Source organism: Rhopalosiphum maidis, chromosome 1 (genome assembly GCF_003676215.2).
Source record: "Rhopalosiphum maidis isolate BTI-1 chromosome 1, ASM367621v3, whole genome shotgun sequence".
NCBI lineage: Eukaryota > Metazoa > Arthropoda > Insecta > Hemiptera > Aphididae > Rhopalosiphum > Rhopalosiphum maidis.
Window position 1 is genome coordinate 13,000,287 of NC_040877.1, and position 20,595 is coordinate 13,020,881.

The window sequence follows — 20,595 nt, forward strand, 5'->3', positions numbered from 1 at the left end:
ATTTTTGACCTAATAACCGAGCATGACGTGTATATACAAGATAATAATTTTTGTTTAAATTAAATTAATTCTCAGAATAATGTTTTTAATTAATTGATTTTTTTGTTTGTAATTAAAAACCAAGGACATTCGTGCCTTAATTTAAACTACAAATATACACGTCAAGAATCGACTGAAGTGTATTATATTATATTATTATTATAAGTGATAAGTCATTTTTATTTTATTCGTTTGGTACTCCGAAAATTGTGTTTGTGTCAGTATTATAGCTTCAAATGTTATTTTGATTTTGTTTGGTATTTACTCTATTGTTTATAAAACTATAAAAGAAAAAATATATGTATGATAAAAAATGTAATGTTTTTAATATTATTGATGTTTCAGTCGAAAGTGTTGAAACACAAACATTAAAATATACTAAAAAAAAAATATATATTAAAGAATGTAAATTATAAAAGAATTACTAGAGTTGACCTCGACTTACTGTTTTAGGCATATTGTTTTCCTAACGGTAGCGCACTTTGCTGGCGGCAGCAGCGGTTGTGGCCGAGTTGTGGTTTCGTCGAAATGTTAGTTCTACTCTACGCACACAAACACAACTCGTTCTTGAATTTTATTATTTTCGAACACGATTTTGGGTTTATTATTTTTCCCACATATGTATTTAACGGACGGCAATCAGTAAATTAGCCATTAGTACTCTATTAACAATTACCCGGCTCCAATGTACGTTATTAATAATCTTTGATGATAATAAATTATTTTTGATTAAAAAAAAAAAGTTATGCCAGTACATACTGTATTAGTGGGAGTTGCAGAACGAGAAGAGGGAGATATAAATGAGTAGTAGTGACAGGAGGAGAATGAAGACGGGGGTAGGACGTGGTTGTGAGGCCCAGCATGGTCTCCTTCACGGTTTGTTAGCTTTGCCATACGATTACTTTGTTGCGCTATTCAAAGAATGTTCCCCGTTCATTGTTGCCTGTTGTTGTTAATGCTCTCATTTGAATAATATTACACACAAACGCACTTAATTTTCTTTTCGTTTAAATAAATCATAATTTTAATAATCCAAACATACATAGTAATTGCCATAAAAACAGGAACTACTTAGATATCATTTCGATGGAAAATAAGGTTGTGTACCTTTTTGTTGAATAAAGGTGCTGTGCAGTTTTTTGTCTGCATTTTGTTTCTTTTTCTTTTTGTTTTTATATTTATATACATTTTTACAATTATTAACGTTTTCGGCATGTCAGAAGAACATGTTTAAAAGTAGCTGTTAGCTGTTAAAAATAATGTACAACAGTCGTCCTTTGTCGGTGCCAAGTTATTGGATTTTCGCTTGAGAACTGAGGAGGGAAAAACGACCATAAACATCATTAATAATACATTTTTTCTTTCTTTCTTCCCAAAAACTGACTAACAACTGTGACGTTTTTTCATCCCCTAACACAATGAGACTTTACCCTATGATAAATTGAAATGGAAATGCGAATTGGTTTTGAATTTCAACGTTGCTGATGCAGCCCCAGTCATGTTGCAAGGACCTGAAAAATAAAAATAATTTGTATTCACTTTTGATCCTATAAGGATTAGTTATTGGATAAAACGAAAGAACAACTACATTTACTACCCTCAGCACGTGGTTTATACCATTCCTTTAGAAATTTTGTCACTCTTTATGGGACATTATTTTCAATAGTTTAACTAAATCTCTTGACATTTCTATGCTGTGTAGTCATTGCAATTTACGAGACATATTTAAAATTGTAAACATTGCGTTGTTCCACAAACGACTCTTTTTGGGAAGCTTATAATTAATTTAAAAGTATAGTTACAGTTACAACAGTATTTCAGTTAATCGTAATTTATTTTCTGTGTGATTAATAATGCACTAGCCAATAATAGATATTGTATACTTCCTGAATAATATTGTAATCGTATAATTAATAATAATAAAAAAATATAATTAAATTGCCTTTAATAACCCATACATGAATTGAGTGATTCGTATTATTATACTAATTTATTAATAAGCAATAAACATAAATTCACGATTTTCAAATACATATTATTTATTATTGAACATGAAAATTCGATTAACCTTTGTCTAAGTTGTTCAAATCAATTGTTAAAATCTCGAAGTCTTCCAAATCAAATTAAACCGTAGTATTTAACGCATAGGGAATAGAATTTTATTCAATTTAAACGCAGTAGTTAATAAATAATTAAGTTTTCTTCGATCAAACTGCCATTTTTGTTTTTACATTATGTAATATTTTAACAATATTTATTGCCTAGATAATATTATACACGTCAATTAAATTATAAACGATAGTAATATGTTTAAGAATTCAACCAAATAAAACACTTTTAAATGCCGACATTATTTTAATAAAATAAAGTTATTATAACTTATAATAAAGCTATGTGTAATAAATTCACCTATAGATGAAATATTATAATAGTTACATAACATGTTTTAAATAAAATATAAGATAAATTTCCAATGATTCTCGTTTTTAATTATATCCTTATCAATTATTGTGAATTATAATATAAAATACAATAATACCTTACTTATAGTTTATACATACCTACATGGCTTTCGATTAGTCACAAAATACATATTATATTTAAAAAACATCGATGCCAATCGTCAATTATAGTTATAATATTATTCATTAGTCATTGCTATTAATAACAATAAAAAATTATTAATTTTGATTAAAAGTGGTTTTTTAATTTTAGAATTCAATTTTTTTAATGGCGTATGGAAATAATGACGATTGTGCGTAATTATGTTACTATTTTAGCATCAGTATTAATATTTAGAGATTTACCAAAATGACGTATTTCATCAATTAATATATTTTTTGTGTATATTTTGAACATATTTTGTTAGCAAAATAAAATGTTTTCTTCGCCACCATGCTTCAATACATATCCTGATAGTAATCAATAACATTATTATGTTTCTGTAGAAGTAAAAATGCGCGATGCATGTTTTGATAATTTCAAAAAGTGTATATATTCAATGAAAATTGCACGGCCGAGGTCTTGACGGCATTTAAATGTCGTCCACCCCTCATCACCGCAATAGTTAGATGCCGTTTACAAAGTTGTCCGATCTTTACTCAGCCATTGCATATTGTTACCGTGACACACCGTCCGGATATTATACGAATGATATTAAGATTAAGCCACGCGTATTATAGCCTTTAGTAAATTGGAGAAGTTATTAGACAAACAAAAATAGTTTCTCTCAGATAATCTTTGAAATAATGGGTGTTTGAAGATAAAAAAAAAACCATAAGAACACGAGTCGCTATTGTAATAATTACTTTGTTTGCCGCCCTACGCGATCATCGCCTGAAACAACGGCTGTCGCGCCTGCCCTCACTTCACCCATCCACGTAGGACCCACCCGTAAGAACATACGTGATCCCGCGGCAGGAAACGGGAACGACCTCTAATCGGCGGGCAGACCGTGATCCAACAATTGGCTTGTTTTCGTGTCCACTAAACTCTCGAGGCACTCTCGTCGTCTTCCCGTCGACGCATTCCACGTTTATTAATGTCCCATTCAGGAGATTCAAATGCGACGTGCTGGTCTCCGCGGCCGTGTGCTCGACACTAAATGTATGCGATATACTATCGTGTTAATATTTAATAACAGCCAACAGGTATGTCGTAATAATTAATATTATTCTTTCCAATAGCGTTTCGTAATCCACCCGTAACGTCTCGGACACGACGGAAATATATATTATACATAATAATATCATTACAATATATTATTATGAACGAGCGCAATATTATCTAAACACGAAATCGGAAGTCTCGTGTGAAAAAACCGTTTGTCGTTTATAAGTCATAACCTCCTAACCCCATTTCGCCTATTCCGGTGTGCACGCGTCACACAAACTGCATTAATATCATCGTCTGTGTTATATATATATATTCGTTTTTTGGCACGCGGAATACGGTGGTTTGTTTTTGTGCGGACGTGCGGCGGTTTCATGTCCGTGGGACGTGGTGAGCGCGCGCACCCTGCTCCGGACTGCCGCGATATGGCGGTTGATCAACAACAACTGTTCGCAGACCTGTGGATTTACAAGACACCTGCAGCTGCTGTTACTGCTGCTGCTGCTGCTGCTGCTGCTGCTGCCGTCGGTTCACCCTATCGTATACGACGTAGTGAAATTTCGCCGTGCGCGCCCATAACTCCGCCTCCGTTTGAGATATTATAAAAATGTGTGTACCTAAATATAACATATATTCGGAGACGTATTTTTTTAATCGTGCAAAATCGCGTGTGTAACGTCCCCTTGATCGCAAACGAATAAATAGTATTACGTTTTATAATAATGTATATAATATTATCGTACACTGCTGCTGCACTGACAGACAGACGTATAGAAAGGCAAGCCGTGTAAATGTGTGATTTTTCTCATTAAACGGCCGCCAAATATATGTTACGCAACGAAATAATAGGTAATACGTATAATGTGATATACACGACCATTTCAAAGTCAGTTTAATGTATAACACTCGCTGTATAATTGCGTGCAACTCGCGGTCTCGCTTCGATACGCGAACTACAGTCTCGCACCACTCAGACGGATTGGGGGAACCGATAAAAATTAAAAAATTGTATGACATTGGTTTTGTGTTGCTATACGTTTATGTGGCTATTATGACGTGTCAAGATATGACGGAAATCTGCACAGAATTTTTATATTTGACTTTTCTGTGTGACGTGATGTACTCCTCGTTTTTCGTTTAAAAGTCCGTGTGAACGTGGAAAATAATTCATATGTTATTGATGTAGCTCGTCATATTCGTTACACGTCATTTCCGAACATTTCGAATGAGAATTTACAAATAACAATAATGATTAGCGACACGATATTATATAGCGGACAAAAAATTTATAACAAATTGAATCGCCGCGATCGAGCCATAGTTTTTTTCTCGAAACGTGTAATAATATCATAACATATTATACTCACGCAGTTTTACATAGTTAAGACGGTTGACTTCGCAGTTTAGCTGTACATTTATATTTGACAATATATTATTAATTATGTTGTACAAATGTATACAATACAAGACACAAATAACAGGCCTCGCGTGCGCACTGCACAGATCTGCGCCATGTCCGACACCGCGATATTTGTTCTGTGGGAAATCGATTGTTGCAATTATTCGCAGCAGTACTGACCATGATCGTCGCGTGCAGTGCGTAATTATTTGATCCGTTAGTATTTGCACCGTTCAACAATTCATATTTCGGAAACACATACGAAACCGCCGATATTGCGGTATACGCCTACATTCCTTATATTATATTGTGGTAATTAAAACCTGTCGGTACACAATAAATGCAGTTTGGCCCCAATTTTATTATTCAAATAGTTATTGCCGGACATAAGAAAAAAAACAGTTGTACACTTGACCACCGTCGATATATATATGTATAGTATATAACTCGTACATATATATATTTCGAAGTTAATTATTCGTGTGTAAAATCGCCCTGGTGGTTGTAAATGATAATGATATATATTACAGTAAAGGTGCCTATAATAATTGTAATTCGCCTTTATTATAACTGTATATACATCGAAAATCGTGCGAAAGCAATCAAAATAATTAATATTCGAAAGATCAGCCGCCGAACGGTTTTTTATGATAGGTATTCGTTTTCTGAACAATAAAACTGTGATTGTTCGCACGCGATTAATTCTTGACGTGGTGTTCTATAATTATTATTATACAACGAACGCGTTAATAATATTTTGTGTCGGTGCGCGCTAATATACGACGCACTTCGTCCTGTAACGGACAGTTATTTGCAATCGAAACGTACACTGCAGATGATAGTGCATTATACGATACAATCTCGTACGTGCTGCAGTGTAGGTGTCCGCGGGTCCAGAATCGGATGATCGCGGAATAGTCGTCGAACGAATAAAATATGATAAAAAAACGATAAGTCGTTCGCACGTTCGTCCGGAGTTATTCGACTGGCCGTTTATGGTGGTCGAGTCGACATCGGACTGATGCGTCGGTATTACAGGCCGCGAGCTTGTTGAATTGGACGCACCAAGGAAAACGCCCACGATTCAAGCGCTATAATCCGATCGAGAGGGAAACGTACGACGAGGGGGAGCGAGGGAACGTCTGAACTGTAGAGGAGCCACCCGCCGCCGTCGTATAATGTGGTAACTGCAACAGTAACAGTTGTTCGTTTGTATAATTTGTCACCTCGCGTACAATAATATACATATTACTATTATTATTATCAAATAGTATACATATTATACACACCGAGACCGAGTACGTGTATACATATTATATTATTATTATTATTATTATTATTATTATTATACACAGTATGTAACAGTGTTGCACGCGTATTACAATATATTGTGTTACATACGTTTTGATGAATGCGGGTTCATTAAACAAAAATTTACGGTGACTGCCGGGTAAACTACAATGGACGTGTAACTAGCACGTAGAACTCTCCGTAGACAACAAACACTACGACACCGTCGTCATAATCAGCGTCGTTGCAGCACAGTTATACATACACGATGATAATCTTAACCTATTGAAAATTTAGTCACTTCATAGCCTACCGCCTCCTCCGCCGCCGTAAACGTCATCGTTTGGACGCATATTATTATATTATACAGTATATTACTATAAATATTATTATTACGTTTGGGAGCAAGTTTTTTCGATGTGTCTGCCGCGTGTATCGTAACGTATTATCGTATTGTAGGTATTCAGTACGTCAAAGACAAACGAGAAAACGGCACGGAAAACACAATTTATACCATCAAATTGATAATAATAACTATAAGTGGTGTATAGGTGGCTTCCGCGGGGGATGAAGACGATGCGGAGATTGGCGTTAGCGTTTAATGTGAGACACGTGATGGCACGCGGTCGACGAGAGGACACATATATTTTTTCTCCCCCGCGAACACCGACAACCGACAACCGTACCTATATATATATATATATATATATGAAAATGGAAAATGTAAACGTTCACAATTAAAACACTGTCATAATCAATGCGCGTGCGACCGCGGGCGTTTGTATGGTTCACCAGCGATGCAGCGGCGGTACGTTTACACCGTATAATATTGTAATGACGATATGACGTGTGTGCACCTATTGTATAGGGTTTACGGAGCGCGACATTTTACACGAAGTCGGTCTTTAAATTAGGTCTTTGAGCGTTTTTTTTTTTTCGTTAGTGGCGTACGGCCATTATATAAAGCTGCTTGATCGATAACATAATATTATTACCGTCGTCTACCGCTCGGCGGGTAGTTATCGGGCTTTCTACCTTTTCAGACGACGATTCTCCGACGTGTTATACATCACCGTCGAATGAATTTTATAACAATATATTATAATATTATTACGATATTATAGCGGGTCGTCCGGGTCTCGTATACATATTGTATTATTATAAATACGTGTGCGTTTTGTCCGTTGTTTACACTCCGTAACGAGCGATTCGGTTTTTTGACACATGGTCGTCCGTGATGTAGTCGTACAAATCATAATGTATACTCTTATCCGGCAGCGACGGTGCGCTGTATTATTGTTTTCTCACGCACGGAATCCGAAATGCGTTCATTTTGTTCGGGTGATTTTGTTCCGCGGGGGGGATTCATCGGCCGAGCGTAAAATTGATTTTTCCCGTTAAAACGCGGTAACACGACGTAAAACCTTCGATCGCAATGGTCTTACAATTGTTTATTTTTGTTTTTTTTTTCCTAATTTCATAATAACTATGGACGGACGGCGTTTGGTAAGCCGAAACTACACCAACAACACTGCTGCACAAACAACCCATCATATTGTGTTACTTTGCAGCGTTATAGGTTAAACAATTTAATTAATTTTTCTTACGAATACTGCTGGATATCGACCTCCTCTCCCCATTCAATCGCCCTTTTTCCGACTCGGATCGCCAAACATTTGAACGATTGTATTGTTATTAGATTTATATATATATATAGAGAGAGAGAGACATAATATAGTATACTTGATGTTAAATAGCATTGTCGAAACGGCAGATGTGGTGACAAACGGCAAGTGGATTCGCTGCGGTGTTGCCGTTGTGTCGTTATTATTATTATTATTATTATTATTATTTCGATCACGGGAGTGTTTCACCAGTGACTCACATGATAAATAATAAGAAATATTATAATAATAATTATTATCTATTATATCACCGTGACTTGCGACTTACTCGCTTGTTGACACTATCAGAAAATATCGTGTTACTATGAAATATATAAAATGTCTGTAGGAGTATTATACCTCTAGAACGATTCGACGATTTCGAATGGATTGTAACGCTAGCATCAATATCTTAATAAAACTCTGTTTTCGGATTTACATACATATTCCAACCGCAGACGTTATAAACCGCGAAAGAAAATAATAACATTACAATTTCATCGAAATTATATCGTAGCTCTCGTTTGCTTAATATATAATACAATATAATGTATGTATAATTCACACGTGCCCACGTCCACCAAATAATGTGACCGCAACGGTTTTTGTTTGTAAATAATAATTTTTTATTTGATATTATAATATACCGATGGTTTTATAATCGATATATGTTTTCACTTGTTATAATATTATCGATTGTTTGATTTCAATCGATACGGAAAAAGTTCCTCTACGAGTATAATGTTCTAAGAATGGTCGTTATAATATTGTGTATTTCCTTTTCCCGAAAACGAAGCAAATTCCCGTAAAACGGAAGTCATTTGTTTCGATTTCAACAACGACGACAAACCATATTATAATATGTTTATATTGTTTGTAATATGCCAATAACCGGTCCGCGGTAATGCGTCGCGTTACAACCGTAAAGCGTCTTTTTCGATATTTTCCAATAAGCAATCAGTATATACACAACATACTGTATGTTTTGAGAATTGACAACGTACACAGTGTACGTTGTCAATTCTCAAAAATCGCAGTCCGGACGACTTTATACAGTTTGCGGTTAGGTTGCACATTATAATATTATTGTGATAGGTCATGACGTGCCGTATATTACACAATTATGTAATATTATTGTATAATATAATGTAATGTCATGGCCGGCGGCGTGTGCACAATGCACAATTGCGCAAATTATGCGTCGCGTCGTCGGCTTAAATTTCGGTTTAAAATGCATTACAGTATAGTTATCAGTCGTGTACGGTAATACAATATTATTATTTATTTCGTTTGATTTCGTTTGGAGCAATTCCGCGAACCTGCAGACCAGCCCCGGTAAAGGGTCATTCGAAAGTGGCGGCCCGCCGTTCTGGTAATTCTCGTATTTTACGTGTTGTCCGGCGCACATAATATACGTATACATAATGCGTTTCGTATGATAAACTGCCGGTATACACCAGCCAGTGGGGGCGAAATACGACATCCTCGCAAGATTTGAATACAGACTATTACAAACGTTGTAAAAACGCGTTTTACGATGTCGTTCCTATAGCATTATTTATAACTACAAAAATGAAAACACTTCGGTAGCTTTTATTCGACTCCCCCGCCACACTTTACCGCCATCACTGCCACCGCCGCCGCCCCGTCCATGTCACAACTTGTTATCCTTATTTTTATTTTACCTATTTTACTATCGTGTTGTTTTAAATGGTTTTTTTTTTCAATTTAAATGTCATGCTCGTTCATAATATACTATAATATATAGTGTACAGATATACCTATATACTTGATATAATGTTCTGTATCGTAACGCCGTGTTAAAAAGAAAGACGCGTGTATATCGACCTCGACGGTTTTCGATGATAAACCTGCTGCAGCTGTTCGTATAATAATACGACCAATGACAGTTTTAACAAAACACAAACAAAATATACTGCCTACTCTCCACCCCAGTACATAGTCACGGTATTGAGCAACAATCGGCCCGCCAGAAATGTAATTAATCGTAAATAAAAATAAATGTTATCAAATTTTAATGTTTTTTCTATATTCATTTTTCCATTAAACCAGATCGATTTCTTTTGAAAAATGAAATGTAGCGTGTCTCGATGATTACATATCATTATACTTTGGTACGGCGGTCTATTATTTTATGATGAATACTAATAATTCGAAATGGTGGTTGAAATTGTTCAGCGTTATTATGTACTTGGTCAACTAGCTATACCTAAAATTAACTGGGAAACTTTTTACATGAAGTGATTGAAAATCATAAAATAAATTATACCGCAGTTGGTACCCTAAGTAATTTTGTTTTAACGAGGTTGGAAATATGTCCTTTTTTAAACTAATGTCTGATAATTGACCTAAAATTTGTTTAATTAATATTCATTGAATTTAAAGTGGTAATTAATTATTCAAGTTCATTCAAATGGTTTTTTACGAAACAAATGTAATATGTTATAATACACATTAGTCATTAATAATAAACTTCTTATAGACTAAAATATGATATACTACATGTCCGTTTCAGCTGGTACCTGCTAACAGTCTTTAAAAATAATAGTCTATCGATTATTACGAACAGTGTATATCTCTAATAGTACCTATTTAATATTTATTATGATTTATAGGTAATGATATAGTATGAAATAATAAATTGAATGGCGTTGCATTAAATTCGTGTTAAAAAATAATTTTTCTTAATCGAAAATAAGTTTTTTTTTTAAATATTTATCACAATAGGTGTCTATTGATTGTAGTTGTTTATTATAATGTGATTTCGTTTTCTTTTTCGAATATTCAATATGCCAACAATTATTAGCGAAGGAGAGAAAAAAGACGTATTGCTTGGATTTATGCGTGTGTGTGTGTGTAATTTAACGACATAACTGATTTAGTTGGTACTCAGAACTACTGTGCTGGTTTATTCATTTATTGAATAAGATGTAAAGCTCTGCAGTATAATATGTAATCCACCGGGGTTTTATCGCCGAGTAACTCAAAATCCTCAAATAAATTACAATAATTATTGTGCGGCCGAGAGCGAGATGGAAAGAGTGTGTGAGTGTATGTACGAGTGAGTGAGAGGGAAACTTTGTGTAGAGTATTGTTTACTCCGCAATCTATTCTTAGCATTATACTCAAGCAAGAAACAAGGACGAAATTAACATATTTATTACATTAATATCAGGCCATCCACTGCCCGCGACTCACAGCTCGCCCTACCCTCTCCACCACTGTCGGTGTTCGTAAATATTACTAAGCCTTCTCCAAATAACATTTAATAACCCCCTTCCCGTATTATAGCAAAACTACTTTTCTCGTCCAATACCTACCCACTGTTTGTAATACGCAACGCCGCTAAAACTTTTCGTTTTGATTTATGCATTATTGTTTTTATCTTGTCCCGACACCCCTGCACCCATCCACCGCAACACCGACGCCTGCGGCCTGCGACGGCGTTCCCCCGGCAATAACCATAATGGACTACCGGGGGAAATTTTAGGTGTCCACTGGCTGTTCCTAGCGAATATAAATTAGCGGTTTAAGAACATACTTAAATAACACCAAATACTAACGTACGATTTCTTATCTGCGAATTTTTATTCACACTCTGCCAATTCTTCTAATGGAAATATAAATTACAATATTACATTCGTGTTGGAATATTTGTGATTTAAACACATTACAAATAAATAAAAATATGATCGCCCGAAAACAGGTCGAAGTGTTCAATTTGAAAAGGACAAAATGAAGAAATGAAAAAAAAAACGGTCGTCGCGGTTATTTAACGAAATATTGTCTACGTGGTTTAAATAAAAACGGTATACTTACCAACCATAATATGTATTAATATCATATTATAATAACGACAGTGTAAACACAAAAAGACACGTTTATTTTGTAATACTTGTCGAGCAGATGAAAAATATTTTCATAAAGTCAATATAAAATTAATAAAAAAAAAAAAAAAAAACTGTAATAATAATGTTATAATTTATAATGTAATATTTATATTGTACGTATAGTATAGGTAGATGGGACGAAAATGATTAATTTTTCGTGTATCTACATTATTTCGTCTGGCACGTTTTGCAATAAATTATAAAGCATTATTACTTATATATATACGTATCATGATAACCCACGATTACATATTATTATTATTATTTATTGCTAATAATTAACAATAATAAATTAATGGCATAGGGTCAACATTAATATTAATTATTATTTAAAAACCATCTAAATTTTTATTAATTTATACAAAGGAAAATATTGTACAAGAGTTGCGTACTTACTATACCTTATTATTTATAGTGATAATATTATAGAAAACTTTTTTTTTTGTTAATTGAAATATTATTGATAATGTATAATACATGTAATAATAATATTATGATTTAATTTATAATATTTAATTTTTTTTTCCAGGTAAAAGTCTATGTAAAAAATTATTTTTAATTTTTTCCTACCCGTAACGACTACACGCGTCTCATAACGTCCAGGTCTAGGTAAAACGTGAGTATATTATATTATTATTTTTCACGAAGTTTGATGTAGGAAAATAATCATACGACAACGTATCAAAATATGTAAATCCTGTAAAACATGGCATAGAAATTAGTTGTAAATAATGTACCTTGTTCCGTTTCTTTATTATTTTGTTGTTATTAAACTTGGATTATAGTAGTTACGTTGAATTATCTTGCAAATGGTATAAGCACATAAATTTCGAACGTTACAGGTAATCAGCCACTGCATGCAATCAATGCATCAATTTGATATTATTAGATTAAATTATTAACTGTTTTATTTTTAAATTTTTTTATTTGTATTTTATGGCGATAATGCGATTTTTGAAAGTCTCTTGGGTTTTAATCAACGTTACAATTTTATTTCACAAAGTTTGTCAACGATTATGGCAATATAGTCTTAATGCATTCCGAACAAAAGTATAATTTAAATATTCAAGTTCGACAATATAACAATATAGATATATCAATATTAACATTAATATTTTTTAAAAGTTGTATTCTCCCCTCTGTATTATTTATTAATATAATATTGTCTGTGACACAAAAGAGAATTGTATTATAAACTTTAATTATAGTTTGAATCTGCCGTCCCAAGTTTGATCTCTAAGTCCTTAATTTCATACCCCATCCATTCATACCTGGCTTCTAGCCATTTTCATATACCTACAGGATTAACGAGAAACCCAGAAAGTCTGCAGAGGTTAAAGTGAAGTATTGCTTTATAGATCGCTATGAATGCATTCGAAATGAAAATATAGTTATACTTCAGATTGACCTATATTATTTTCCATTCAGACCATACATGAAGAATTTTCAGTGCATATTGTGTGGAAAATAATAAATTACTGCAATGACTGGAAAAAGGGTCTTGATGATATATAAAACCAAGCTCATATACTTAAAAAAAAAAAACCAAAATATTTGACTAATTAAAATGTTACAACGTAGATTTTTTTCTCTTTTGTGTATTTTATTAAAAAAATAAAAAACCCTTATTAATTTTATTTTAAAGCCAACTGACCTTTTCATTTTAAATCTAAATCTAAAAAGTAGTTTCAATGTAAGAATTTTTTATTTACCATTATAATTTATAATATATACGTCGTCACTCGTCATTAATGTATTTTGATCACGTCGACGCAAAGCATAAATAAAACATATTACTAGATATAGTCCATCCACACACGCGTATTATTATATATCTTTATAAACGTAATAATTTATTTATATTATATATATTACAGTAATATACATCCTTGTTTCGTATACTTATAAATTATAATATTATCGAACTTGAGTCCACGTCACATTATCGCTCTGTTATCGCTTATGTTAAAGCTTAAACGTCAAGAATAGAATTTGTTTAGGTACTTATTTTTATTCTCTCCTGTGCATGCAATCCATTGTGTACTCGCTGTAAATCTAATGAGTGATACATATTTAACAATGTTAATTCATGGCATGTGGTAGTTATATAGTTCCCGGAGTAATAATATAGGTGTATGCAGATGCAATGTTATTATATATAATATGAACGCGCGTTGCCCCGCACCCTCACACAAAAATGGACTTTGCTCTTAGAACGAGTTGCGTACAAATTTCAAAAATGGTCGTACAAATTTATACCAATTACGTACTAATTATACATAGTAAAATATTAATTATTTTTAGAAGCGGGGGGGGGGCGACGTAATGCACGTATAATATGATGACTATACGATACTGAGAATAATTCGAGAAGAACAACTGGTTCGTATACCTTGGTACTGTAATAGTTATCGTCGATAATCGAAAATAGGTCGATTATATTATTCATTCGTGGTGAACTGCTGGTACTACAGTCATCGTTGCAGTTGCTGCACCGCGTGATTGACGAACATTTCAAACCAACCGCGGAATTCGCGTGCATCGGATAATCGATCGTATATATATATATATATATATATATACGCGTCTACGATCCATAAACAATAAATGTACTATGACGTTCAGAATTATAATTCCGCACGTACCTATATTATATTACCTATACCGGCTATACCGCGCGTCAAAGTGCGGACCGCGCGTACACAAAAATCGAAGATTGCACTGTCCACGAATTAAATTTACATAATATACACATCTTCGGCAGTCAGCACATGTTACGCTGTAAGTACTTAATTATTACGATAACAAGAATAATTTTTGGATATCCAGACGATAAGTGCAATTTTTTTTCGGCCGCTCGTTGATGTTGACACGCCATCGCGTCAGCCATTGACTTTCCGGGAGCCACCACTTTCGCTATCATCCCCTCGAAACCCGCACGCACGATAGTTCCATTTGTCATCGGACGGGCCATCGCGCGTTATCGGGCGGCTGCCACGCAATCGGTACAGTACTCGCTCTATGATATACTTACCTATACGTGTGCGCGCCATCATAATTCACATCACGGCGATTGCGTCTATATAATATTATAAATCGTAAATTATTGTTAGATACGTTTTTAATGGGACATATATATTATAATATACATGTACATACCGTATAGTAGTATTATAATATACGTTTGCAGAGCTCGCGCGTATACGTTATTATATATATTAAGGAGTATTTAATGGACGTACCGCGGAGGAGAAGTCCGTTTGCGTTTAAATAGGAATATCAATTTATTTGACGTGTCCTGCCCGTCGATTTATTGCACGTGCTATAATGTATTCAAACGAGATCGCTGTATACATACACCGCATTTATATACAACAATGATTTTACAAAACGATAAATACGAACGTGCCACGCACACACTAGACCGAACCAGATGAACTCGCCGCCACACACATGTGCGGGCGCACCGACTGCACTGCACACACACACACACACACACTACATATCATTATAGTTATTATTGTTATTATTACTATTGCAGTATATACCGTAGTCTCGTTTGTACCATAAAATAAGTGTTATGTTTTACATCGACACCGTGTTTGCATACGGTTCCGCGAAGACGACAAAACTGTAATAATATCATAATATAGTCTTCCAAAACTCGGACGAACGACACGGGTTGTAGCGAAAACCTATAAATATGTGGTGCGACGTGTACACCTGAAGAGCGGACATTATTGCTGTATACCACTTACGGGGGATCTGCGGTTGAATAAAACAGAAACGGACTGTGTATACGTTATATTATCCAATATACGATTTATGTACCATGTTGGCTTATTCCGTCCCTGCGCCACCGCCGCGGATGCAGACATGTTCTACTTCACTCTCTGCGTTCGTCCGTTTGGCAAAGCGCCACGTGAATACACCCCTGAAATTACAAAAGCTGAAAAACGAAACAAACGAAAAATAAATTAATTTAATAAATCTTCGTTAATCGAATATACAGTCCAGCGGGGTCGGAATGGAATAATAATAATAATAATAATAAACTATTTATTTTGGTATAACAAACACGAATTGTTTTTCAACTATATAATATATATATAGTTTTTTTTTGCACCCTGTTCTGCAGACTTCGACAGGATGACACCTTACAACTATCATTATTTATTAAACCAATTAAATATAATATTTGAATACTCTCGTTGCGTATATATTATTATTTATATATATATACAACGTAATTTATATACGCAGTTTAATCGATGTCGATACAATACAATATATTATCATTGTTCAAACCTGCAAAAAGGGATAAGATGAGACGGCTAGACAGTCAATTTCGTTGTGAATATTGTGATAGAGTGCGGTTTTCGAGGTAACTCAATATGTTATACCGTTTTCAAACGTTTCTTTTATTGTAGTGACAAAACGACAGTGTGTTTCGAAAACTTCGGCGGTATAGCACATAAATACATAATATTGGAGTTCGCCACCCCACCAGTCCTGCATCGCCGTCGAAGCTTATCGTTGTACCGGAGTCATCGTGATATATGATCTAGCGATATGGTCTATACCAGCTGCAGTAGCAGTTAAATTTATGATATTCATCAAAAACATTGTTCCGCCATCATACCACTGATCACGGAGCCTCCAGCCTCATTAATATTTTTGTCCTGGAATCCATTCTTTTATTAACCATTCCAAGAGTTATGATTGTAACTTATTACAGTAATAACAATGCCTGCAGTGGACGATTTTGCTATTAATTATTGCTATTCCGCCGTCGTCGGGTTTCGTTCACTGCGGCTAGATATATAGGCCGGTCGTGAACTCGCGCACATAGACCAATGAAGGTTTTCCGCGAAACCGGTTTCGTGGGGATACACACACATGCTTGTATGTGTACTAATATTATTAAACGAACACGATACATAATGCGAATTTCTTCCGATGGATTCTTATTCGGTTTGTTGCCTTATTCTCTGGCGGACCGATCGCAAGTTAGACGAAGGTGGTGGTGGCGGTGGAGGTTCATTTAGCGTGGAAATGTGCAGACATAGTGGGTGTGTCGTAGTGGGGTGGGAGGGGGTGAAAAATCGCGTCGGACGAGGAATAAATTACACACGCGGCCGCTGAACAATGCGAAACATTCGCCGTGTATAACACACACACACACACACACACATATATATATATACGCATTAAACGCTGCGAATAAAAACTGCAGTGCTTATATGCACGTGTATATATATGTATAGCTGGCCATGACCATTCCTTCGTTTGACATGATCAATTTTTAGCAACATAACTTACTCGTTTGTACACATTATATAATGTATAATATCGTCTTTAGAATTGATCGCTCGTGCACTCAGCTGATTTATATATCCACTTGGGATCATGTACAATATACATGATGGTACTATATATTTATCATATCATATACCTTGCTATATATATATATATGCGCGCGAAGACCTCACGCAACTTTTTAAGATTCTGCAATATAAATCCGACATCGACACTCGTGTCAAAAATCGATAGTCTCTCCCCCCCCCTCAGCGTTTGTTCGCGTAAATATTATCTATATATATATATATTAAAGAGAAAAAATGTGGTGTATAAAAAAGGCAAACGTGACTGACAACAGTATAACGCGTCCGGTGCGCTACAATTTTTTTGAACATCCATTACATATTATAGTGTATAGCAGAACACGTTTATAAAATCGAACAGGGAAATTTTTTAACGGAATTTCCGACGCGAATTTGGATTGACCAATGTCGTTGATTTGTTGTCGTACGGTATAATAATTCGTAGTTCGCGTACCGAAATGGAACTATATAATACTCCGCTGTTGCTGTGTATCTGCGTTGTTAAAGTAATAATTATTTTATCGGTGTGATTCGACTCGGATCTGAAACTCTGCTGAAGCCTCTCCGAAAAAAAAACGTTCACGTGCTTTGTTAAAATATTCGATGCAGCAGTATACGTGATCTTTACAGTATAATAATACAAGTATATGTTCATTCGCGGTCTATACCAACTTCTCTGCTACAGCTATTATAATACATTTATTATTTTATTACCTTCATTTTTTTTCTTCAAACATTACGGCAATTATACCTGTACAGTTTATAATACTAATATTGCTACTTTAATAAAAATATTAATAATAATAATGTCATAGAGTTCGTCGTTGTGCAATGTTTCGAAATCGTTTACTCCCTAAAAATTCCTCGCCGCTTCATTGATCCGATTATATTATATAAGTAGATTAATTGGTTTTAAGTGACATTCAATTATTAAACGTCCGATTACAAAATATTAAACTGTAGAAGTCGTGAAAATATAAACTCCCGACCGTTATTTGTAGGTACATAAAATATTATTACAATAATATAATAATATAATCGTTTAATGGTTTTGGAGATTTTAACGTAGATGTATAATAAATAATAATAATGTTATATCGAAATCGTGGATCACACATACCGACACGTCGTCTTCTCAGTTCCAAAACGCTCAAAGTAAATTTTTTTCTCGGATTCGACAGTTCAACGTCGTAATATCACGTTTGTCGGACGTTTAAAACGCAAGCGATTCCGCGTACACCAAATATTCAATACATCACATCCTCGCGTGTAGCAACAAAAGTATAATCCCGTAAGAGCCAATAACTCAAAGATGAATAATAAAAAAATTAAATTAAAAACGACTTGTAAATTCTGTTTTAAGCGTATATACCTACACTACAACGTGGACAGTAAATATATTATGCGTGTAGTTATTTAAGCGACAGAACAATAAGTCGACGGGCGCACAATAATAGGATAAGTTTATACGTCATGTACGATGTATACGTATACGTATTTTATTCATTCACGTCATACGCGCCAATATATATTTTGTAGATATTATGCAAACGGTCAGTTTTGTGCATATGATAATTATTTTGGTTTATTGTAAAACGCGTTATGGGACGGGTTCAACCGTATATATCCTACATAATATACTTATAAATTATAAGTACTTACGTTATAATCATCGGACGCGAGATGAGACCCACTCGTTGGCATCTCATCTCGCCAAATTATTATAATACGCGTGTCAAATATTCGGCATGACGTTTTCATAATTTTAAATATCACTTTAATACATACAGCAACGTTTCATTTACTTTGGCTCTTCACCAATATTTGGTTAACAAATGTGCAATTTTATCCATTGTAAGTAGGTACATTTATTTAGTTTTTCTAAAGAGTTGTCGAGCCAAATAGATTTAGCTCGCTTATATCTATAATACATTAGTTACAAAAAAGATGGCAGTGATGTGTCGCATGATGATGTTTGTATAGAATTTTAACGTCAGAAAATTCGACAGATTAGAGTAATCACAATATTAAATATTATTATAAATCGTAAACACGCACCTATACCTATTAATATAATAATATTGTAGGTATGTATGTATATAGGCATATTGTTGCAATGCAATTGATGACATTACCAAATTATTTTATTTGCAAGAAAGAATTGACAGTTTGTCAAGTTTAAATTTTGAATCGAAAGATTAAAGAAATAAACCACTCTACCGATCTATATAACTATCTAAAGTGAATAATAATATTCTGATTTCTGTAAAATCACAGCGAAACACCTATAATAATGCATTATTATGATATTTTTTTTTCTATTGTTTCTGACGTTCTTAATATCTATATCAAGTAGAAAATGATAATAAAAAAAATAGTTTTGGATCTCATCGATTGAATTGCGTCATATATTTTTTCCAGAAATCCAAATAAAAAATTGGCGCATAATAATCTATACGCGCAGAGAACAATAAAAATGTACATATGTATTATTACATCAGTTCGGGGGGCTATTGATCATTTTTTTCATTCCCCGTCATTGTAGTTCTTGTTGTTTTCGTTCTACGTCCAATGACCGACGTGATGTCGTGGCATATTTTTGTAATATCTGTGTGTGTTTTTTTCTACACCAACAGCTTTACTGTATTTAATATTGACGTAACGCACGTTTCGCCGTAAACGCTGCCATCGTGTCTCGTTTGAAATATTTGTAATATTTTCGTCGTAATCTGGTCCGCAGACGTACACGATTTGTTGCGATCGAATATATATATTATTAATTAATATAATATGCATCGTTACGAGCACAAGCACGTGTATGTGTAGATAATATTGTATTATATAAATAATTAATAAATTTCCGTTTAATCTCACGTGTTCCAAAATAACTGCGATTGCTAAGTCTACACTTACGGCGTAAGTAATTAACTTCAATACATAATATAATATGTAATGTAGGTATATTATTATAAGCATACGGCTGGAATACAATATATATATATATATATATATATAAGTAAGTAGGTGTGTTTTCAGTAGTTGCGAGTATTTGCTTTGTTCGGCTAATAAATAATAATTTGAGTCTAATATTATGTGTAGTAAAACAACTCTAATACCAATATTATGTATGTAAACCGGCGAAATGCGAATTATTTTCATTTTAAAACCGTCGATGAGTCATGGACATGTTATTGGCTTTGTATGTTTAAGTTTAATTTTCTTGGTATATTAATAACGCTCGCAGTTTTTAAAAATGTATGCTTGTAAACTATAATTATTGATAAATAATTAATTGA

At 34.0% G+C, this 20,595-nt stretch overlaps 1 protein-coding gene across 1 annotated transcript in view; it reads left to right on the forward strand.

Moving 5' to 3' along the window:
* The first annotated feature begins 4,076 nt into the window (after positions 1-4,076).
* Positions 4,077-20,595, forward strand: part of LOC113557215 (thymocyte selection-associated high mobility group box protein TOX-like) — an 82,373-nt gene continuing 65,854 nt past the window's right edge. The window contains exon 1 of the mRNA XM_026962647.1: positions 4,077-4,191. Coding sequence (XP_026818448.1) covers positions 4,077-4,191 — 115 coding nt within the window. The remainder of the gene's footprint in view (positions 4,192-20,595) is intronic.